This window comes from Embiotoca jacksoni, unplaced genomic scaffold, assembly GCF_022577435.1.
Source record: "Embiotoca jacksoni isolate LCO1_2020_lvr unplaced genomic scaffold, fEmbJac1.0.p SCAF_32, whole genome shotgun sequence".
Lineage (NCBI taxonomy): Eukaryota > Metazoa > Chordata > Actinopteri > Embiotocidae > Embiotoca > Embiotoca jacksoni.
The window spans coordinates 3,397,578-3,418,274 of NW_027185384.1; the positions used below are offsets into that span (position 1 = coordinate 3,397,578).

General features: G+C 41.8%; 1 protein-coding gene across 4 annotated transcripts in view; it reads right to left on the minus strand.

Annotated features, from left to right (window-relative positions):
• iqsec3a (IQ motif and Sec7 domain ArfGEF 3a) overlaps positions 1-20,697 on the minus strand; it is a 102,055-nt gene that overhangs the window by 34,603 nt on the left and 46,755 nt on the right. For 3 of the 4 annotated variants that reach the window (XM_069164780.1, XM_069164781.1, XM_069164782.1), the window contains exons 3-4: positions 18,685-19,300; positions 7,577-8,877 (exon numbers count right to left, since the gene is read on the minus strand). In XM_069164780.1, coding sequence (XP_069020881.1) covers positions 7,577-8,877; positions 18,685-19,300 — 1,917 coding nt within the window. The remainder of the gene's footprint in view (positions 1-7,576; positions 8,878-18,684; positions 19,301-20,697) is intronic. The other variant, XM_069164783.1, reaches the window with a different exon arrangement.

Consider the following 20,697-nt stretch of genomic DNA (forward strand, 5'->3'; position numbering starts at 1 on the left):
AAGACAGACATTTTGTTAATAGGTTTGAGGATTCAGCGAGTCAAGTGTATGTTGGTGGAGCATGTGATTTAAAGCCAAAGACAGAAAACTGGATTCAAGTGAAAAGTGAACAAGACTGCAACATGAAGAGACACAGTCATGTAAAACTGGGGGATGGGAAGAAACGGTGCCAGACAGGACCCAGATGTTACACTGAGATGACAACTTCCAAATAAAGTGCTACATGTCCCGACATCTTTCCCCCTCACACACTTCTCCTGCCTCCTTGTTGCACTCACACATTTTTTTTTTTCTTTTTGCATCATCTTGGCGGACTCGTTGTAAATAAATCCCTGCTTCACCACCTTGATATCAACTTTTATTGGCTCTCTATTTTATTGCAAATGGACAGATGTGCTGTGGCCGCAACTTGGAGCTGTGTTTTATGGCCCTTACAAGTGCTTAACTGTCAGCACTGCATGTTGCCTATTTCTCCAGATCCACACATTTCTGTTCCATTACTAACCAGTGACAGATTGATGGCCGGTTAGCGCCCTTGAGTATTTCTCTGAGTGGAAACACGATTGTGCGTTGTACCGGTACACGCTCCAAAACCCAGAATCATTACACTAAAGTGGACTTGCTGTTGCACAGAGCTGCTCTTGTCCATCATCATTATGCTTTTGCTGAGAAGGCAACTGAGGGAAGACAACAGTGATATAGCTGCTTTTCCCTTCCTTACTATTGTTTTTTTTGTTGCTTATTAAAGCAGTGGTTTACGAGCTTGGCACTGCTTCTTTCTCTGCTGTGATTATAGTCTTGAAACCCTGTTTGCTTGAAGGTTTGCTCAGCCACTCTGAAGGCTATACCAATCAGCAACCAGTGGGGGTGGCGAAGTGTAATGTTGAAGTCAAGCATTTGTTTCGAAATGTAGTTTCATCCAAGTGGCAACCTGCGAAGTGTAAGAATTAAGCCAGCACGAAATGTCACGATCTGCAGTTCCTCCAATAGCCACTTGAGGCTGTTGTGTAAAGCAAGTCAACCCCCACAAACCCTCGTTAAAATGCCCAACTTTGCAGCAGAAATAAACATGTTTACAGCCTGGCACAACAAGCGTTTTTGGTCTCTGGAGCCAAATTTTCCATTTGTGAGAACTGTATGAGTGAATTTTTATATAACGCACATGTTTGCATTGTACTATGGCTGGAAGTTAGACATAATTAAGAACATGGCTGCTTTGAGTGACAGGTGGTTAGCAAGGTGCTTTCAGGTTTTAGCAAGCAGGCTTGGTTTGACTCACCTCATCTCCACCAATGCTCCACCTCTTTGCATGTTTTTGGATTAGCCAGGAGTAAGGCGGAGGTAAGTGCTGCCAACATGGCAAAGGCCTCAGCTTCAAAATTGCTCTTCAAGAAACCAATGGGTGGCGTAACGGAAGCTACTACCACTTTTTATAATCGGTCTATGATTTCGGCGTACAACACATTTCTTATCCTGGCCAATGCTGATTGGTTGAAGGCTGCTCCAATAGTTTCTTAATTAATTGGAGGCCTATGCTCATTAGAATGCAATGACTAGAAATGATCCTCAACGTAGCATGGACGGAGCCATACATTCATTCAATTTGGGTCTGGAAATGCACGTCAGGGGTTTACAACCATTTTTGTCAGATGTACTTCCAAAACTTAATCAGATGACACATTTGTGTCAACTGATCTGTGTTAAAGGGATGTCTGGTACTGACAAAATTGCAAGGATCAATTCACTCTGCGTTGGACCTCTCATTGAATTGGCTCACAGTATAAAAAAAAAGTACAATATGGCCTGTCTTATCCTTTAACTATCCAGAGCAAATGAGGGTAAAAGGGTGTTAGGTTCCGTGAGAAATTGGAAATGCTTCTTCTGTTCGCCATCTGGATTTCAGAGTTTGTAATTATGTGCTGGGTCATGTAGGTCTGAGGGCAGAATCTTTATACAGGAAAAAGTTTGTGTACGCCCAAACCGGCGCCCACATGCATACCAATATCCACACATAAACACACACTTGGCTTTTTGTGGAGCTCTCACCTCCTGGCAGGCAAGGTCCCTCTCAAGGAGCTGAGCAGGCTTTGATGCTTTGCTGTGTTAATTAGCCTTGCTTGACATACTGTATGTATTCAGGTATCTCCCTCACATGGTCACTCTTCACACTTACACCATCACCCATATCTCTCTTATGCTACCATTTCTTTAAATCATAAAGCTCTAATGGAGCTCCATTTTAATGCTTGATCGGGAGTCGATCTGAGTCCACCATGAGCTGCTCTGATGTCCAATCACTGTTTTCACTAAGCTCAAAGGTATGAGGGAGAAAAGTGAATTAAGGACATGTCTGGCTGAGCTGAATTAAATGGAAAAGTCATGAATACAATGAGAGAAATCTACTCAGGAATCTGTCATTAATGTCCCCGTTGAAGGTTTGCTCCCTGTTCCCTCGTGTGATGGTAGCGTCCTTGACACACACTCTCCTCACATAATGGAGTCATTGTCATTCTAGCCACACTCAAGGTGGAAACTTTATCAAATGGTCTTTCTCTAAACCTTTTCCCCGTGCTACCTTTTTGTGTGTCTTTCAGTTCCTCTCTTGCTTTTGCACTCCATTTCCATCACTCACCTGTCTATGTGGTGCACACACAGACACATACACCCAAAACTTCTGACCCCCCTCTCTTTAATATACTTTCTATCCTAACCCTTCTTACTCCCCCTGCAAAGATGGTGCATAGATCTCCTGCTGCAAGACAAACACGCTCGTGCACACACAGCTCATACCACCTGACTTTTTTTGTCTGCATGATCAAGCAATACCCAAGTTTTAGCCCAAAGCAAACAGACCTGTTTAAGATGCAAAGGATACAACAGTGCAGGTATTAGAGGGAGGATATGAACTGGTGGAACTAATAAGCCTCAAGCCCGATTGCCCTCTCTCTCTCTCTCTCTCTCTCTCTCTCTCTCTCTCTCTCTCTCTCTCTCTCTCTCTCTCTCTCTCTACTTTAAAAAAAAAAAAAAAAAATGCTCTCACTTCCTCATTCTATCGCTCTCTTCCCTCTTTGCCAATTTATTAAAAGTCAGCTTATCTTTCAAGGTGTTTGATCAGAGGAATGAGAAGTGGGTTTGCAAATAGAGAGAAAGGGTATGGAACCTGTCATGAAGAAAACAAAAAGTCAAAGAATCTTGTAATCTAACCAGGAGCTTTAATTAAACACTCCTTACAAATGTGTACTGTTGTCACATCCCCTATGAAGATATGTAAAAAATAACATCTGAGCAAACAGATAAATGCTACATCCGATCTTTTTCTGCCACTCCAGCCGCAGTGAGGACTGACTCTATCAAAGTAGACATGTTTGAAGAACTAATTAAATGTACATAATACTGTGTATCCCATTTACAGTCTGATCTTTTTTTTCTTTTAACTAGCTCAGATTTTGCATTTATACTTTCTAGATCTGAATGACTCCAGACCACTATATCCAGGAATAACAATAATTTAGTTGCTAATGCAGGGAAACTGGCAAAATAGACAGTAAATGTAAAAGTAAAGTAAAGATGCCAGGATGGCACGTCCTCGTACCGAAACGACAACATTTCCAATGATTCCCAAAACAACATAATTTATACGAGCATTTTCAGCGCCGTCTACAGGAACCGCCCCAGTGAATGCTGGAGGTCATGGTCTGAAGAGACCAACAGGACCACATCATCTGCAAACAGCAGAGGCGATCCGGGGAGGGGGGCATCTCACTGATATCCACGGCGGAGGTCTCTGAGATAGTCAAAAAGCTCCTCGGTGGCAAGGCGCCGGGGGTGGATGAGATCCGTCCTGAGATGCTGAAGGCGCTGGATATTGCTCGGCTGTCTTGGCTGACACGCCTCTTCAACAACGATTTCAGTAGCTGACAATGTTGACATCTGGTGTTACCCGCTGTTTTTGTTTCATTTTCTGTATTTTGAATAAACTTCCCAAGTGAGTTCTCCTTCTTCTTCTCTTGTTTTCAGTGTCCCATTCCAGACCCAAGTCAAAGTTAATTGGCTTCATGGTGCACTTTTAAGGCGCTGCAGAGCTTGGGAGTATACGCAAAACATAATGTGCGTTCATGAGTCCAATTGTCCAAATTTGTGTGAAATGGCTTAATTGGGGCAATATCTTAACAAAATCTTGTAGTGGTTTTGCACCCAAGGGAACCATGTATTTTCCTTCAGTTCAAGATATTTTCCAGCCTCTACAGAAATGGTTGAGGTGGCAGGGAAAAAAAAAAATCAATTCCTGCTCGGACTGAAATGTTAACAAATTTTTCATGCCAGTTCCCAAGGTGCTGGTTCGCAGTGCCGAAAGAACTTTTAATTACATTCACGACTCACAGCAGAATGACTAATGAGAATTTGAGGCTTTGTGGATCGTTGCCATCATTTTTTTAATTCATCCTTCATGTATTCGAACTAATTGTTACCCAGCCACTCGATCAGCGGTTGAGCTCAGCTTGTTATAAATGTGAGGGAGAGTCCAGTTCATTTATTAGAATATGTGGGGTGTTTAGGTTCTTCAGGGTATGCTCTGGGTGAAAAGCTATTAGAGCATATGGCAAATCTCCCTATTTAATATTCCAAGTATGCGGTTGGCTGCTTTAGCACATTTTCAGGAGTTGTTACAGACATTGATAAATAGGAAGAACAAAATACATCAGGGTTGTCGTGATGGGTCAACCCTTAGATAAATTTACTCATTTGTTTCCACTCCATTTGGTCACCTGACATAAATTTTATGGATGTGTCACTTGAGGTATGTAAGGAAAGACATTTGAATTGTTTTCTGAGTATACACTCGACAAAAATATAAACGCAACACTTTTGTTTTCCCTTCTCTTTTTCAATACAGTCGATGACGGGCACTTAGAGCTTCCTTGAGATGGTTTCTGACAGTTAGTGCAGAAATTCTTCTGTTGTGTAAACCAACTGTTGCCACTGTTGCATGCATAATGTCTGACAGGCTGGTCCCAGACAATCTTGCATGCAAAGCCACCAGATGTGGCAGTCCTGGCCTGGCATAGTCATACAGATCTGCAGTTGTGAGGCCGGTTATATTGACAAAATGAACATTCAGTTCATGGATAACAGCTCCAGTGGGCATTACTGCAGTCAGCATTTTAATTGCATGCTCTCTCAAAACTTGTTTCACCTGTGGCATTTCTGTTGTGATAAAACTGCACATTTTAGAGTAGCTGATTAATCTTGCTGGTTAATCAGCATCTCGCTGTGACATATCTGTCAGGTGGATGTATTATCTTGCCAAAGCTGAAGTGCTAATGAATTTGAGAAAATAATTTGAGCGAAATTAATCTTCTACGTGCATGAAAGAAGTCATACATCTTTCACTTGAACTCATGAGAAATAGAGGCAAAAACAAAAGTGTTGCATTTTTGGTTTGTTGAGTGCATCATTGTTTTTTTTGTTTTTTTTCAACAATATATATATATATAACTAGGTAATCCACAGCTCACCAAGCTCTCTACTACAAAAGTGGACACACATCTACAGGATTTAGTGCTGGCCCCATGCACTGTTGTCACCATGGCAACATTTTTCTTCCTGTCTCTGGCTGCCATGTAACCACCACGCACTTGTCTGAAGCTTGTCTTGGAAAGTTCTTCTCAGGTTTTGACTTTGCCACTCTTCACTAGACAGCGAGGGGAACTGGATTCAGAATTACTGAAAAGCTGCAACAAGCAAACATAAACAAACGTCTCAAGACAGACAGCATGTTTTTCTTCTCCTAAATATTTGTGAAGCCGCAGAGGAAAACACACTAGGAGTTAGGTAGGAGTTACCTTTATGGCTTATGCATCAAGAACCTGGTTTCTCAAGCATTTAGGGTGCACTTTGAGCCATCGAATAATCTTGAAACAGCAACTCAAAAGCTTTAAATCTTTTGGAGAAAAAAAGATCATGTGGCGAATGTTAGTTTAAGTAGATAGCTGTATGATGAAACTAAGTGAAGACATAAAACCTACTAATATTTTTTTAAATTCCTGACCTCTCTTTTGCTCAGGGGTTAAATTGGTATTAATGATGAGGGGGAGGCGTTGACCAGCGAGTGTTGGCAGGTCTTGTGAAACGCTCAACTGTTTGCTCTACAAAATGATCATCTAGCTTAAAAAGAGATCACAGATGATTTTAATGAAGTTATGACTGCTGTGCCACATTTGTACATAAATTGCACCAAACTCCTCTTTCAATTTAGATGCATATATGCTGTACCAATCCCGGAGCTGTATGACGGTTACAGCTGTTTAATAGTCAAAGATAAGAAAGTTACAATCTACATTTGTTTAGTCAGCATGAGGCCGTGTCTAAAAGCAGATTTCCAGAGTTGTGAGAGTTGGTAACGCGGTGATACCGAAGGAGACTGAGCTGAGCTTCCGCATGATGCAATTTAGATGTTGGGTTGGCAGCGACCCACTGTCTTTCTATTTCACTCATCCCGGGTCCCAAATATCAGTCAAGTAAAAATATTTTACTCGAGGATGCAGTTTTTTTGAGTACATGTGTTGTCATTTCTGATTGAAGCTAGATGGAACCCATGCCTGAATGCCAGCTTGACGAGGTTAGCAATGTCACGTATCCCCTGTCTGAAAGATGTTATCAATGTAAATTGCACACATTATGTGCTGTGTGAGAATGACACAGCGTAACTAAGGGCATGGGGTTCAGTCAACTGTTCTGAACCCGATGTCTGGGTATATCTGTAACTACCCATGTCAGGCTATCTTTAACTGTCTTGTCTCATCTCAGCTAGTACTCATATTTCTCACTTCCTCTTACAAATCATTCCTCCCACACTTTTCTGTCTCAATAAATCAGCCTCTCTCTTTTAGTCCCTGAGCTGTTGTGTCCATGAGAAGAAAGATGACATTTCTGATCGAGCTTGGTGCTCGAGCTTCATTGTGTTTGTTATTTCAGCATAATGGGGACCTGTGAGGAAAAAGTGCTTTTCTTTGCTCGTTTGCGTACGAAGTGTTCCATCAAACTTCAAGTACACCTAAAGGAGGAGTTGAGGTACACACTCTTTCAATAAAACTCTGTGTGCATACAGCGTTCAGTCATTTCCAATGTGTCTGTCATCTTTCTTTTAATATTCTTAAGAATAATTTGAACGACTGCATTTGAGGGAATTTAAGACCCCACAGGAAAGCAGCCATATTACCGGCCCCAACTACTCTTGCACTGATTCTCTTAAGGTAATTCTAAAATGACAACTCCCACATAAACATCCCAAAACCTTATGGAAGTTTCTGACTGGATTCAAACCTACAATTGTGTGTGTGCAAAGGAAAAATGTCCTCCCTGTTACATTGTGGAATAAAGGAAGGAAGGGTAAGCTCATTGTGTTTTATTCCCGTGGTAAAACTTAATTCAGAAACATAAATTACACTGTTCTGCCTACATCTCTTTGGTATCAATAATTGTGCTTTTGAGTACAGTTAATCATTGCTAACGAGATGATTCATACATTTGAATTATCATCTAAATATGAGTGAATGAAAGTGGACTGGCTACTCACACATTAAAGAGGTTGAGGCCGATGCGGTAGAGGCGTTTTCGCATGACGTCCGTGGACAGCGTGGGTGATTTACAGCTGGCAGGGTTCTCACAGTGGTAGCGTGGCAGGCTGAGGATCATGGCCTGTAGTGCCTCTTTGGACGAGGCTTCAGACGTTGAGCGTGCCTCTGTTGATGTGCTGCTGCTGCTCATCTGCTCCGAGCTGTTGTCTGCTGTCTCGGACCCACATCTCTTAATGTCTAGAGGCTCCACCACAGGAGAGATCCCCAGTGGTACGGCCTCCTGTGGTAGAGGGACATGAGGGGGTTCTCTGGGTGGTGGTGGTGCCACCACCGCAACCTCCTCTGGGCTTGGAGGAGCAGCCATCATATCTAGAGGGGTCAGGGGAGGTTGCTCGTCCAGCCCCAGTTCTTCTTCACTCGGAGGCGGTGCAGGGAATTCAACATCCTGCTCGCCTCCTTCTATGTATGATTCCGGGGGTGGTGGGGGCTCTTGGGGTGGGGGTGGGGGATCTATGGGTTCAGCTGGGACCTCTGCAGGAGGAGGAGGGGGCTCTTGTGAGGGGCCAGGCGGGACGGAGGCTGGTGTAGAGTTTGTTGTTGTGGAAGTGGTTGTGACAGTGGTGGAGGCTCCATCTTGTGGAACGCAGCTGCCGAGGGTGACAGAAGTGGATGATTCCATGACTGAGGATGAAACACGAAAGTTCTGGCTGTCAATCTGCACCGTCACACCTTGAAATGCCATCATGAGCTTGCTTGCGCTTCTCGACAGGTCACTCGGGTCCACCGGGCCTTGATAAATTGTTGACTCTCCAACACCACCTCCTTCTCCACCTCCTCCTGCTCCTGCAGCTGCTGCTGCTGCTGCTGCCGCTGCTGCACTGAAGGAGTCGGCACTGAACTGATAGGTGCCGCCTTCTTGCAGTGAGCACATGGTCTTCAGGCTCCAGTTGCTGAGTGCATCATCTATGGACTTTGCCAGTGACTGGACCTGTTCAGTAAATGAGTCTTCCAGGTCGGTCAGGGTGCCACCAACCGTGGCAGGCAGGGATGGTGAGCGCACCAGTGGGATGCCTGCCAAGTTACAGCCTTCAGCCAGAGCCCGTTCAGCAGAGAAACCCTCCGTATTTTGCACACGGACCTTGCGTAGGGAGATGCGTCGAGGCAGACGACTCTCCAGAAGCGAATTGCGGATCTTCTCAAAGTTTTTGCTGAGCTGGTACTGGCGGAAGGCAGTCTGGATCTTGCAGGCAGCACGGCGGGAGATGAGGTGGCCACCGTATTTGTGCTCTAACATTTCGATCTAAAAAGGAAGAGAGATACAGAAAGAAAGTAATTAACCGGTGTAAATTCTGTTGGGTTTTTAAATTTACATGAAAGAGATCTGAGACGATCTGCAATTATGGATAAAAACATAACTGCCCTCCATCATATGACAGTAACAGCTGCATATTAAATAGAAATTACAGAACAAACACAAGATACACACATGTAGGTATGAAAAAACATTGCCACAATCACAGAGAGCTCTCTGTCTAGGAATCCCATGATTCCTCCATTCCAGCATTTTTAATATTCCTCAGTCTGTCTCTATGGAGAATGGAAGATGAATATTGTATTGAGTTCAACAACAGTGTAAAAAAAACAGCTGGAGTGTGGTGGAAAATGAACGAGCTGAACATTAGAAGAGAAGCTGGTTAATTGTGTTGGGGGGGGGGAAATGAGATGAAAAGATTCCAAAATCCAATCCTTTTGGAGGCGTAGGCAGAATTCAGATATTAAAGTCATGCAAATTCAAATAATAATGTTCTCAGATGGCTCAGTAATTTTATTTTGCAAGCTGGTTTTGTGATGCGTATAGTGAAACTATTGCATTTTTGTCAAGACCACAGTTTAAAAGTGAGAACACAGTAACAGCTGACTCATGGCATTTGGGCAAACTGTTCATTTCCTCAACAAATAGAGCTCATAATCTGTGTGAATTCCACAGAGGAGTCCTCCATACAACTTCAAATTGTCTGAAACTGAACAAGCCATTAATCTTGCCTGTGAAAAATTGCTCAAATGCTGTGGGAAATAGATAGAGATGTAATATAGCCATCCTCATCTGGCAGCAGCTCAAACAGGAGATGAAAACTCTTTGAGTTTCCGAGAACAATCAGGGTGTGGATATCTTTGGAAGTGCCCAGAAAGAGCGCTTATCTTCTCAAGTCACTCCGAAATCCTTTTCATTCAGGCGAAATCAATGAATATAATTCTGTTTCTGTTCTAACTTTATCAAGGGCACAAGTGTGGAGGAGATTTCAGCTTTGGAGAAATAGCAGTGTCAACTTACAGACATGAAAAAACACATGTTCTAAATCTCCTGCATTCAAATATATGTTAAAAATAGCATATCATTTAATTGTATGAAATTGAAATGCTTGCTGTTCCCTTTTCCGGTTCTCTAAAGAATTTGAGCTGGCTTCTTGTATTAGGGTGATGTGTACATCGGGATTAATTCGGTCCTCGTAATAAAACACCCTTCCTGTCAATTCATATACAGTTGAGTGAATGATTACTGTGGCTAAGACGGATCAACATGTGACTTAAAGCCGCTAATGTCCTTTCACTATAGTCCTAGACAAAGTCACCAAATCACCTCATACAGATTTCTACAAAAAAAAGAAGAAAAAAAAAAAAGAAGCTGTGATAGTCTGTAATGGCTGGAGGGTTTGCAATTTGTGATAAGTAGTTAGTTCAACAAGATGCAGCCTCTGTCGATGTCATTGGCAAGACGAAATCACCTACAAAGCTGTTTAGAAAACTGAAATGACACTGAGAATCCATCTTATCTACTCCATTTACGTTTCACTGCAGAGCCTCGGCGAGCAAAGTGAAACGTACTGAGAATATTAAGGTGGTTTCTGAATAGGCCACTGGTTCTAGCTCTACTGTATCTGCTGATGGCGACTTCTCAGTTGCTGTCAGCTCTTGCAGACTGGTCGAACACTGCCTGAATATTCATCACTTTTTAATCTGGATCGCTCTGAGCTGTGTGCACTCTTGAGATGACAAGGCCTTACCGCCATGACTGCTCCAAAATAGAGATTGTGTTGTCTTTTTTTTAAGACATACACTGAGGTAATATAATTGACCTCCTCACTCAGAGAGGTGTCCCTCATCAAAGCAAATTCTGCAAAGAGTTCTACTGCAGAGGTGCCCTTGAACACGAGAGAGGGCCATCAGCGTGGCTGCGTTTGATTAAATGTAGCAGTCGAGCTTGTTTGTTTCGCCTTCTGCATAAGCCGCGTCGGGGATGATGAATAAAGCATTTGGGTCACGCTGCTCTCTTTATTAGAGTGTGTGTCTGATACACTTTGCCATTCAGATGGAATTACAGCCACCAGGACGAGCTGGGACATGATGGATGGAGGAAGGAAGCGTTGCGAGGACGAACAAAGTGAGGAAAGCCGAAAGGGTTTGATTTCAGTCTAATAAAGAACTACAGATGTGCTGGTATACCCGTTTCACTGTTGTGAGACGCAGTGATGGAAATAATACGGTCAGCAACTTTGCTTTTTTTTCAGATGGCTCCAAGAACAGAGTACAGTGGTCTTTATTTCCAGTTTTATTTAGCCACCACAGACACAGGTTGCTGGAAATTCCAGCTTTCAACAACTCTGCCCTTGACTTGCTATGCTAACATTAGTCAACCTATTGAAGCTTAGAACATGTGTGGCTCGTAAAGCACGATGGTGAATTTCTGCACACAGGTTTCATTGTTACATTATTCCTCACTGGTTAGTTTCTCAAACACAGGCATTGGTATTTGTTAGTGGAGGGGCAGGTGGTGCTTGTGTTTTGTTCAGTTCAACTGCATTGCGGTCCATGACTAATATGTTCTAATATTCTGGCTTTTATTAAAAACCCAGCAGGAAACAATGATTACAAATTTATCCCAGTTACACTCCCCTCCCCCTGCTGGTTATGATGTGTACTTAAGACGTCACTCAGGATGTCTTCTTCCCTCAGGTGTATGTAGTTTGGTCTGATTGAGTGAAAACCTATAAAGAAGGTGCATGCAGGGACGTTGGTTCACTCTCTCGGCCTCTGCAGCAGCAGTTTTGCTCGTGACTAAATGTTTTAGGTTTTTTTTTTTGTGGATGGGTCTAGTAGTCCTGTTTTTGAGGCTTTATTTCTGTTGGGGTTAGTTCTGATTTTGGTTCAGGTTAAAGGGAAGAAACCAGATCCTACAACCTTTTATGGGTTGGTCTGAGTGGCTTCCCCCCTATTTGTGTTAGTTTTCTTTTAATGTGGACCTTGCCTGTGTTTTATTTTTAGTAATAAGTGGAATATTTTTGCTGCCACCTGACTTGTTTTTTTAAATTTAATTTTTTTTTTTTTTTTTTATCTCTTTTGTAGAGAACATTTGGGGTTAAATAACTATTTAAAAAAATAAAAAAATAAAAAAATTAGCCAGCTTGTGGAGTGGAAACAAGTTGCAAACATTACAAGTCAATATGTAGAAAGTCTTTTTTTCTGGCCACCAAATAAATCTGCAGTATTTGCTTCCTTTTAGCTCTGTTTTTGGTCTCTACCAACTCTCTTAAATAGTAAATGGTGTGCAAAGCACCGGTACGGATAGAGCTGCCACACGAGGTGCTCGCCTGCCATGTGGAGCAACTTGGGGTTCAATGTCTTGCCTGAGGACACTTTGAAATGTGGAAATAGCTGTCTCGTTAGACGCTCAAAAGCTCCAAGATGGTCAGCGGCTACTCTTTCTATCATTGATATCTGTATTTCATCAGTTCAACGAATCTCATGCCACTGTTCAGTTATTAATAGCAGCATTAATAATGTATTCAAGGAAACTTTGATGATTAATTTGTTACACCCTTGGCTGTGATTTATGGCTGCAATAATAGGATGAAAATCTGATGCCAGCATGCTAGTCCACTGTAACATGTGTGATACATGTAGGAAAAGGAAAGGACAAACACACAGCAAATAGATGGATGAAAAGAGCACCGAAAAAACAAGAAAACAAGTGTCTCGATGTGTTAAGGAGAAGGTGAGATAGAGGAGAAGGTGGTGAGACAGATGACCGTGCAAAGAGTGGCACTGCTGAAAATCCCTCTCCTTTAGCCCTCTGTCAGTTCTACCTCTGATCACTTCACTAAGCGCTGATGGAGAGAGATTATTGCGGAGACGCAGTGGTTTGAGAGAATGGTGGTGGCACTGCTCTGTTCCACCACCGTCTCTAAATTGATTTTGACGGGCAGATCAGCACCGGTCTGACCTCATGTTCCCCTTTTGAATGAGGGAGGGGGGAAAAAAAGGTGGAAAACAATCCAATGCAAAGTGGTACCACACTGCAGAACAATTGGAGAGAAATCAGAGTATGTCATGATTGGTTTGAGGCTTGAACATTAAACAGAAATTGCGAGATATGATAAAGAGGAAAAGGAGATACAACGGAGGGCGAAAGGGGACACGTAAACATCTAAAGCCAAGGACACCACTCTCTGAGCCTTTTGATGTCACATACCCATCACAAAAATAGGTTTAATATGAGCACAGCAATTTGAGATAATGGTCGCACTTAAATGGAAACAGGAACTCAAATAGAAACATGAACTCAAAAACAAATTTCAAATATTTTTGAGCTGCAGAAGTGCAGGCAGATTTTGGGCTTCAGATACTGTTGGGATGGTGGATAGATTGGCTTGAAATATGAGACTTTCTCTGTCTATATATGAAATATTAATACCCAGAGGCTTTGGAAAAGGAAAGTATTTTAGTCTGAAAATGTTTGTGCTTCAAATGGAATTTTTTTTCTCAAAACTAAAGGTCAACCAAAAGTGCAATTCAATTTATTTATTTTTTGTGTTTTTTTTTACATATTTCAAGTGGGAGATTTTGCTATTTGGAGTTATGTGCCACAATTATAATCTCCCCCTTTTTCAATGGGATCATAATTCATGCTAAATGTCTCCTTTATAACCTTCTGATTTTCAATGTTAAAGCTGCATAAAAGACGATTATTTAGATATGGCAATTGCACCCTTTTGTGAGGGGCAGGCTTGTAACTTTGAGAATCCTATTAACACTGTATATATGGTAATATTATTTTAGCTTAGCTGAGCTCTTTCTGAAACCACCAAAATCTTAAATATTTTTACATAACATATATTATAAAAGACATAACATCTCTTTTGGGATTTTGTAAGGATTAAACAAAGTGCAAAAAAGACAAGTTGCAGATTGACAGTTAGATCACAGCTAAGTTTATCGGCCGCCAGGGCTAGTTTTACCAAAGTGTTCTTATTCCCAGGGCATCAAATAATGCGGTTCCCCGGGTGTCATACACTGCTGTTTTATCATAGCTCTTTACGTCTCGTGAGAATGCACAGGGTGGCTTACGTTTAGGTCTCAAAAACCACATGTTTGGTCAGGAAAAGTTCATGGGTTGGGTTAAATGTGACACAGCCGCCTGACCAAACCTAAACAAAACCTGTGCCAAAAAATTAAACAGTCGTTTGATTAGGTTTAGGCACAAAAACGACTTAGTCATGGTTTGGGTTACTTCGAAGAAATTCAAAATTACTTGTGCTTTTTCATGGTCTCTCCAGAGGGAAAATCCTGGGTTTATTCCATCCAACCACCCCAAAACTCCTCCCTACTCTGACTTCACCCCCCTGTGCTTTTGTCACATGACCTTCGAACGACCTCATCGTGTTACATAAGACATTACGGCAACTGCATTATTTGACGCCATGGTAATAAGAATGGGCTGCGTTTACTGTAGTGCAAAGGAAGGACAACAGGAACAGTGAAATCAGTGCCATTGCTAACACGTTTACATGCATAGCATCAAAATGTCATCGAATTAATTAGTATATACACTGAGATTAAATATTGTCACTAAATTACCCATTTGTTGGGTTTTAACCTGAGATGCAAGAGACGATGTATGTAAATAAAACAGCAGATGATCAGATCTCACATGCTGCAGAAATGAGGGGCAAAATGCAAAACCATGATTATTAGCTTTCATGCTCATGCACACTGTCTTACAGCACAGAAGCATCTGCATGATTAATGAGATGATTATATAACAGCAAAACTGGGACACAACTAATGCTGACTGTGTTACAAAATGAGGATGACAATAGAAAAGACTTGATGTCATCAGAGGATGGAGATCCGTTGAGCTGATGCATCCTTGACCAAAGTCATGTACAGAGAAAGCTCTGAGATTACTGAAAGGGTCAATTTGATGCAGATACAAAACTGGAATTAATGAAAAATAGAATTAATGGTGACTGCTCTTTCTCAAACATAAACGAAAATAAAACTACAGTCTCATCAGGGCGGCCAAAATATGATATATTCTTACTGTTCTCAGCAACAATCTATTGAGCAGTATCATCACATTTAATATAACATGTTTTGTTTCTGCATCTGCAGTTTTGAGACAAGCCAGGAAACATCTTGGTGTGTCAGAAAAGAAGTTCCTCCACTTAGAAAATACCCTTTTTGATCCACAGGGAACTTACTGTAACTGCTCAGAGATTAGAAGCAATTACAAGTCAGCAGAAGTGGTTTAAAGTCAGGCCTCATCACCTAGCCCTTCATCATCATGTTAAAAAGAAAAAAGAAAAAAGGTTTGCCTGTCCATTTGATGAGCGACTTCTTAGTAAACTTTAAAAACACACAGTGGTGTGTTCTCAAAGCTTTGATTGATGGAGTTTAAATTGACTCAGATCAACTGAGAATGCAGACAGCAAATGAGGGAGCTTCACTGGTTCACTTCAACAAAATTTTAACTTCAACTCAGTCACGCGGCCTGATCATTGCTGTTCATTGCAGTTGTGCTGTTGTATAATACACCTTGCAAATTGGAGCGTATCCCAGTTTCTTTCAATTGTAGCCAGGCTACAGTGATTTGTCTCAACTATGACATTCATGTCAACTTCGGAACGCAATAATTGTGCCACTAAGTCAGAACTTTGCCCATAAGATGCCCCTTTTTTCAGTTTATTTCCTACAAAGCTAACTATTTCCTGTCTGTAAACCTGCATATCTCTTGCTGGCTTGGTATTATCTTAAATGTCATAAGCGAAGATCACACTTGTATATGTGCTTTTTTTTTTAATCAAATTATGTATTTCTTAGGATTGCAATGCAGGAAATCATGGGTTGAATCTTATTTATCACAAATTAGCAAGTAATTATTAATAATCATGTTAACTCAATAAATATGTAGCTGCAATTTTGATGTCTTTGCCTCTATAAAGTACTTTTTTGTCTTTTCAGTGCATTTTTTATTTCTTTGATGTCTAACTACCTTGTTTTTCTTATCTTGTCTTTATTTGACATGTTTTATGTGTTTATACACCTATGTGTAGCACTTTGAATTGCCCTGTGTCTGAACATTGCTGTATAAATAAACTTGCCTTGCCTTAATTACTCAAATGCACTTTCACATCCAGCCTGTAGAGATGAGACTGAAGAGTCAAAGCTGTACAACTTCCAGATTCTCATATGTTATCTGCTGATCGTGAACAACCCAAACATCTTTGATTTGACAGTTTTAATGATCTCAGTTTAACTCTGCCACTGCTGTCATGGTGACCTCATTAACAGCAGGACACATACAGTAAATCAGCCAACGGCTACACTGTGAATATTCACTTAGAGAAATACATATGAATGTAACATACAAAATTACTTTGCGGCATAAGAATAACATGTTTATACAAAGATGTACCAGGATTCAAATTTAAAGCTTTATTTAAAAATCACATGACAATTCAAATTTAAACCAGTTTAGAACGAAAAAGTAACAGGGGGGTTTCTGGAGGGTGAACGCTCAAGTTGAAGTGAGTTAACGCTCAACTACTTCATCATGAGGTTTTTCCTGAGCAATCAAGGTATCGCCCCGCAGATCCAATTACCCTGACATTGATCTGGAGATCATCAACCCCCCTGCACCCACAGCTGTACAAACAGGAGATCAATCTAGCTGATCTCGTATCTCCAGCCTTGTTGACAGTGAGGTAGTAGGCGAGGAGGGACTTTCAGATGTGAGATTAAAAGAGTGAAAATGGAGGTGAGCGAGAGACACAGGTTGGGGGCTGAGGTTAAAAAAACCTTGAGCCTCGATTAGGGAAGTGATGAGTGAGGAAATGAAGTCAAAACTGAGAAAAAGTGGAGCTGACAGAGAGTGAAATATCAGAAACCACCCAACTCAAATACAACAGTTTCAACGGCAAGTCGCTTGGAAGACGGATTTTAGTAACCAAGAATATTTTGCTCACTCATCTTGCAGTTGATAAATGAATGTTTTCCTGTCATTCTCCGAATCCAGACAAATATAGACATAGAATGATACCTGTGAAGAAATGTCCGTTCACAGTCTGTAGTTGGTGCCCTGCAGGCTAAGAAACACTTAATACCAGAGCGACTGTGTTTACTGATTGTTCTGGGTTATTGATCAAGTGAGGCCAAGCGTGCCACACCAGTGACATTAATGGAGGTCAAGACTTGAGGGATGGAGGACAGCAACTTTTGTACCTTATAACAAAAACAATTGATCCAAGAGCATTGAGATATCTGAGGGGAAAAAAGCATGATGTGCAATTAGTTTAGGTCTGCAACTCATTACGTTGGTCGGTAAACTGATCTGACAATTGTTTTGTTGGTTAATCAATTACTTGTGGTATGTTAAAGTAAATGTCAGCAAGAGTCTATACAGATAAATATTCAATGTATCTGTTACAAAGCTGAGAAAAGTTACAGATCAATACATTCAAAAGGTGGGGATCGACCAAAGTTTTGGCACTTCTGCTTGAAAAATGGCTTGAAAAGGGGATTAAGTGTAGCTGAGACGCTCAAAAATAAAGAAATTTGAAAAACAAATCATCTAAACTGAAGCAGCAGGGACTAAGACATGCTTTTAATCTCAGTAAAACCTGATCCTACATTTCCCATAAGGGAACTTAGCCTCTCTTAACTGCTCGATCAAACCCTGCACTTTCGAGTTTATAGTGCTTCGTCATAAATTGTCGGTTTCAAAACCAAGCAAAGATAAACCCAATGACATCCCTCTGACATCATCAGGGTTATTTTGCAAACTGTGTGTAAAATTGTTGTAGTGCCCCTTTAGACAAATAATGCATTGTAAAAATCATTATGAGCCGCAAGTTCAAACTCTGCCGCCTTACCTGGTCGAAGATCCATGGACTGAAGAATGTCGTTTAGATGAACGATGATGATGATGATGACGATGATGATGAAAATGGATGGTGAATGTTTGAAGGTCCTTGAAATGGAGGTGATTACGTAATGCAGATGATTTCCCTGATGAAAAGCAGGGATATGAACAGAGAGATGAGAACATGGAAACGCATGTACAAAAACAGTCACTTTTCACAGACATGTCAGCTTAAGACAAAATCAGTTTAACTTGCTGGAATAAGATGAATACAGATAACAGTCACATGCTTGTATTCCCTGTAGAAATTAAAGCTTTTCATCATCCAGTGAGTTTTATAAAGCAGGAGAAAAAAAGACAAATTAAGAAGCTTTTGATTCATGCAGATACAAATACAACTTGATTGTACATTGTTTTTGTATTACCCTGTTGTGCATGTCTGCCGTGCCAAAGTAAAACAGCGCGCTGAACCTAAAATCTGATGTACACAAGTTGCTCTGTTCTCAACATTTACTTTCAGAAAACATTGTTTCACAATCAAAATTTGGTGAAAGACGAAACCGAGTGAGGATGTTGATGAAGTGATGACATGGCGATGATAATGAGGGTGTATGATGATGAAGAAAAGGATGTAGATACTGTTTTGATCGTCCACATGTTCCAATAGGGAAAAATACGACGAAAGAGCGAAAATTGTAAATAAAATCTCCTCTGAAACCAGCTTTGCCCACAAAGCGAACGTCCTCCTCGTCAGACAGAAACTAAACACCACAAACATGTCAGACCACAAGACGTACAATACACACAAGCCAATGACTTCCGCCCTCCCCCCACCCACCTCACCCAAACACCACACCAACCCTCAAACCCCGCCCCCCGCCCCCGCTCCCAACCCCAACATAACCCTACCTGCTTATTTTTGAGGTCAAGCGAGAGCTCATAGTCAGAGGTGGCAGAGTGCGAGCCGGCCCCGTTGCGCTGCACCCTCAAGGGCGAGGCCGTGTGGTGCAGACTGGCTCTCCTCCCTGCACCACCTCCTTTTGCTCCTCCCCCTTCCTCGTCCTCCTCTTCCTCCTGCGCTGCCTCGCCCTCACGTTGCTCGGCTTGAGCCTCCTCACCCTCTTGCTTTCTCTTCTCCTCCACAACTTCTTCTGTCTTTTCATTCTCTTTCCCCCCTCCTGTCTGCTCCTCTGTGCAAGGTGAAGGGGCTCTAGGGGCCTCCGGTGGCGCCGCCTCGCTCGGAGCCTCGACCTGGGGCTGAGGCTCGGGCTCGGGCTCCGGTGCAGGCTGGGGTTCTGGTTCGGGCTCTGGCTGAGGTTTGACTTCGGGCTGGGGCTGAGGCTGAGTCTGTGGTTGGGGCTCAGACTCTGGTTGTGGTGGCTGAGTCTGTGGCTGAGTCTCTTGCTGCTGTTGTTGCGGCTGTGGTTGTGGTTCTGGTTGTTGCTGTGAATTGTCCTCACTCTGCAGCTCCCCCTCTCCTCCCTTCCCTTCCTCCCCCTTAGACGAGTCTGGAGAAAGGTCATCGCTGCAGAAAGGAGGAGAAAACGCAGAGTGAGGTTGCTGCTGCATCCGTGGTGAGCTCTGACCTCTTCTCCAGGCTGCCTGGGTTAGTGGTAAGAAGTTGACCCTTTTTTTGTGTATGATCCCTCACTCTGCTACCAATTGTGTGCAGGGCCAGTTCCTCTGTCTACTTGCTCTATTTATGAATGTCTTTCTTGTCTGTCTAGACACTGACAGACAATGAAAACAAGGAAAATGTACAGCACAGAACAGCTCATCAGAGTGTACAAGAGTGGGAAAAAAAGATCAAAAGCCATTATTTATTACAGCAAAATCTTCAGAAGGAAAAATATGAAAAAAACAACATAGTTGACAGCCAGTAGTGACACACGCCTACACACACAGAGACATGGTGGACAGTCATGCAGCTAATACAAATGTCTCTATGCCTTTTAGACTGTATGTGTGCTTGTGTATGTGTGAATGGTTGCAGGTATGAGTCTCAATGTGGGAGGTGACAGCTTTTTAATAAGAAGAGGGGTAACCCGGAAGATAGAGATTACATGTCTTTTTCTGAAGACCAGCTAGGCCTCAAAATCGTAATTTTGTTTATTCAAGATTTGAAGGAGTATAAGGCATGATTTTAGTAAGGACGTCGGTGGATCCAATACAAGAGAATTGGTGTATCTGCGAAATGGTTACATTTTGTCGTCCAAATCTTTTGTGAACCAAATGTCAGCTGTCTCTGAAACGATCCAATTTGTTTGGAAGCATCTTGATCTAATTGAAAGCATTTTTGGGGTATTTCTTTATTGACCACATGTCAAAACTGGGGTGTTTTGAGGTGAATTTCGAAACTTAAAAAAACAAACATTCACACAGTATCTGATTAGCTGTGTGAAGCAGGTTTCAAACTGCTCTCCAAGTGTATTTTGTCATTTAGCCCAACTGTGTCTGTCCCTTTTATGTGTACAAATGAGCACTGCACAATAAAGTCCTTCCAAAACTGTCTGGACATGAAAGACGTTTTTTTTTTTTTTTTTATTCCACCATTGAATGTGTCTGTTACACTGTTTGCACACATCTGCCAGCTGACATTTTGTTCTTATTGAACATGACTACACTGTTTGGTACAGCGACTTTGTGCTCCATGCCGATTCCCAAACTGTCTGGTGGTGCTCAAGACTCTCACTGAAAGGCCTAACAATTGTACGTCAACTCGGCAAAGTCCCAAAAAATGGCACCCAATTTAATTTTATCGCAGATAACAGTTATTACATATCCACATTGCATTACAATGATGTAAACATTGTTGTTAATTATTATAATAATGTAGAATGGGCATACCATTTGTTGGTACATATATAGTTAGTACATGATGTGAAAAGTTTGTGAAACTCGGCTCTATGCTAAGTAGCAAAC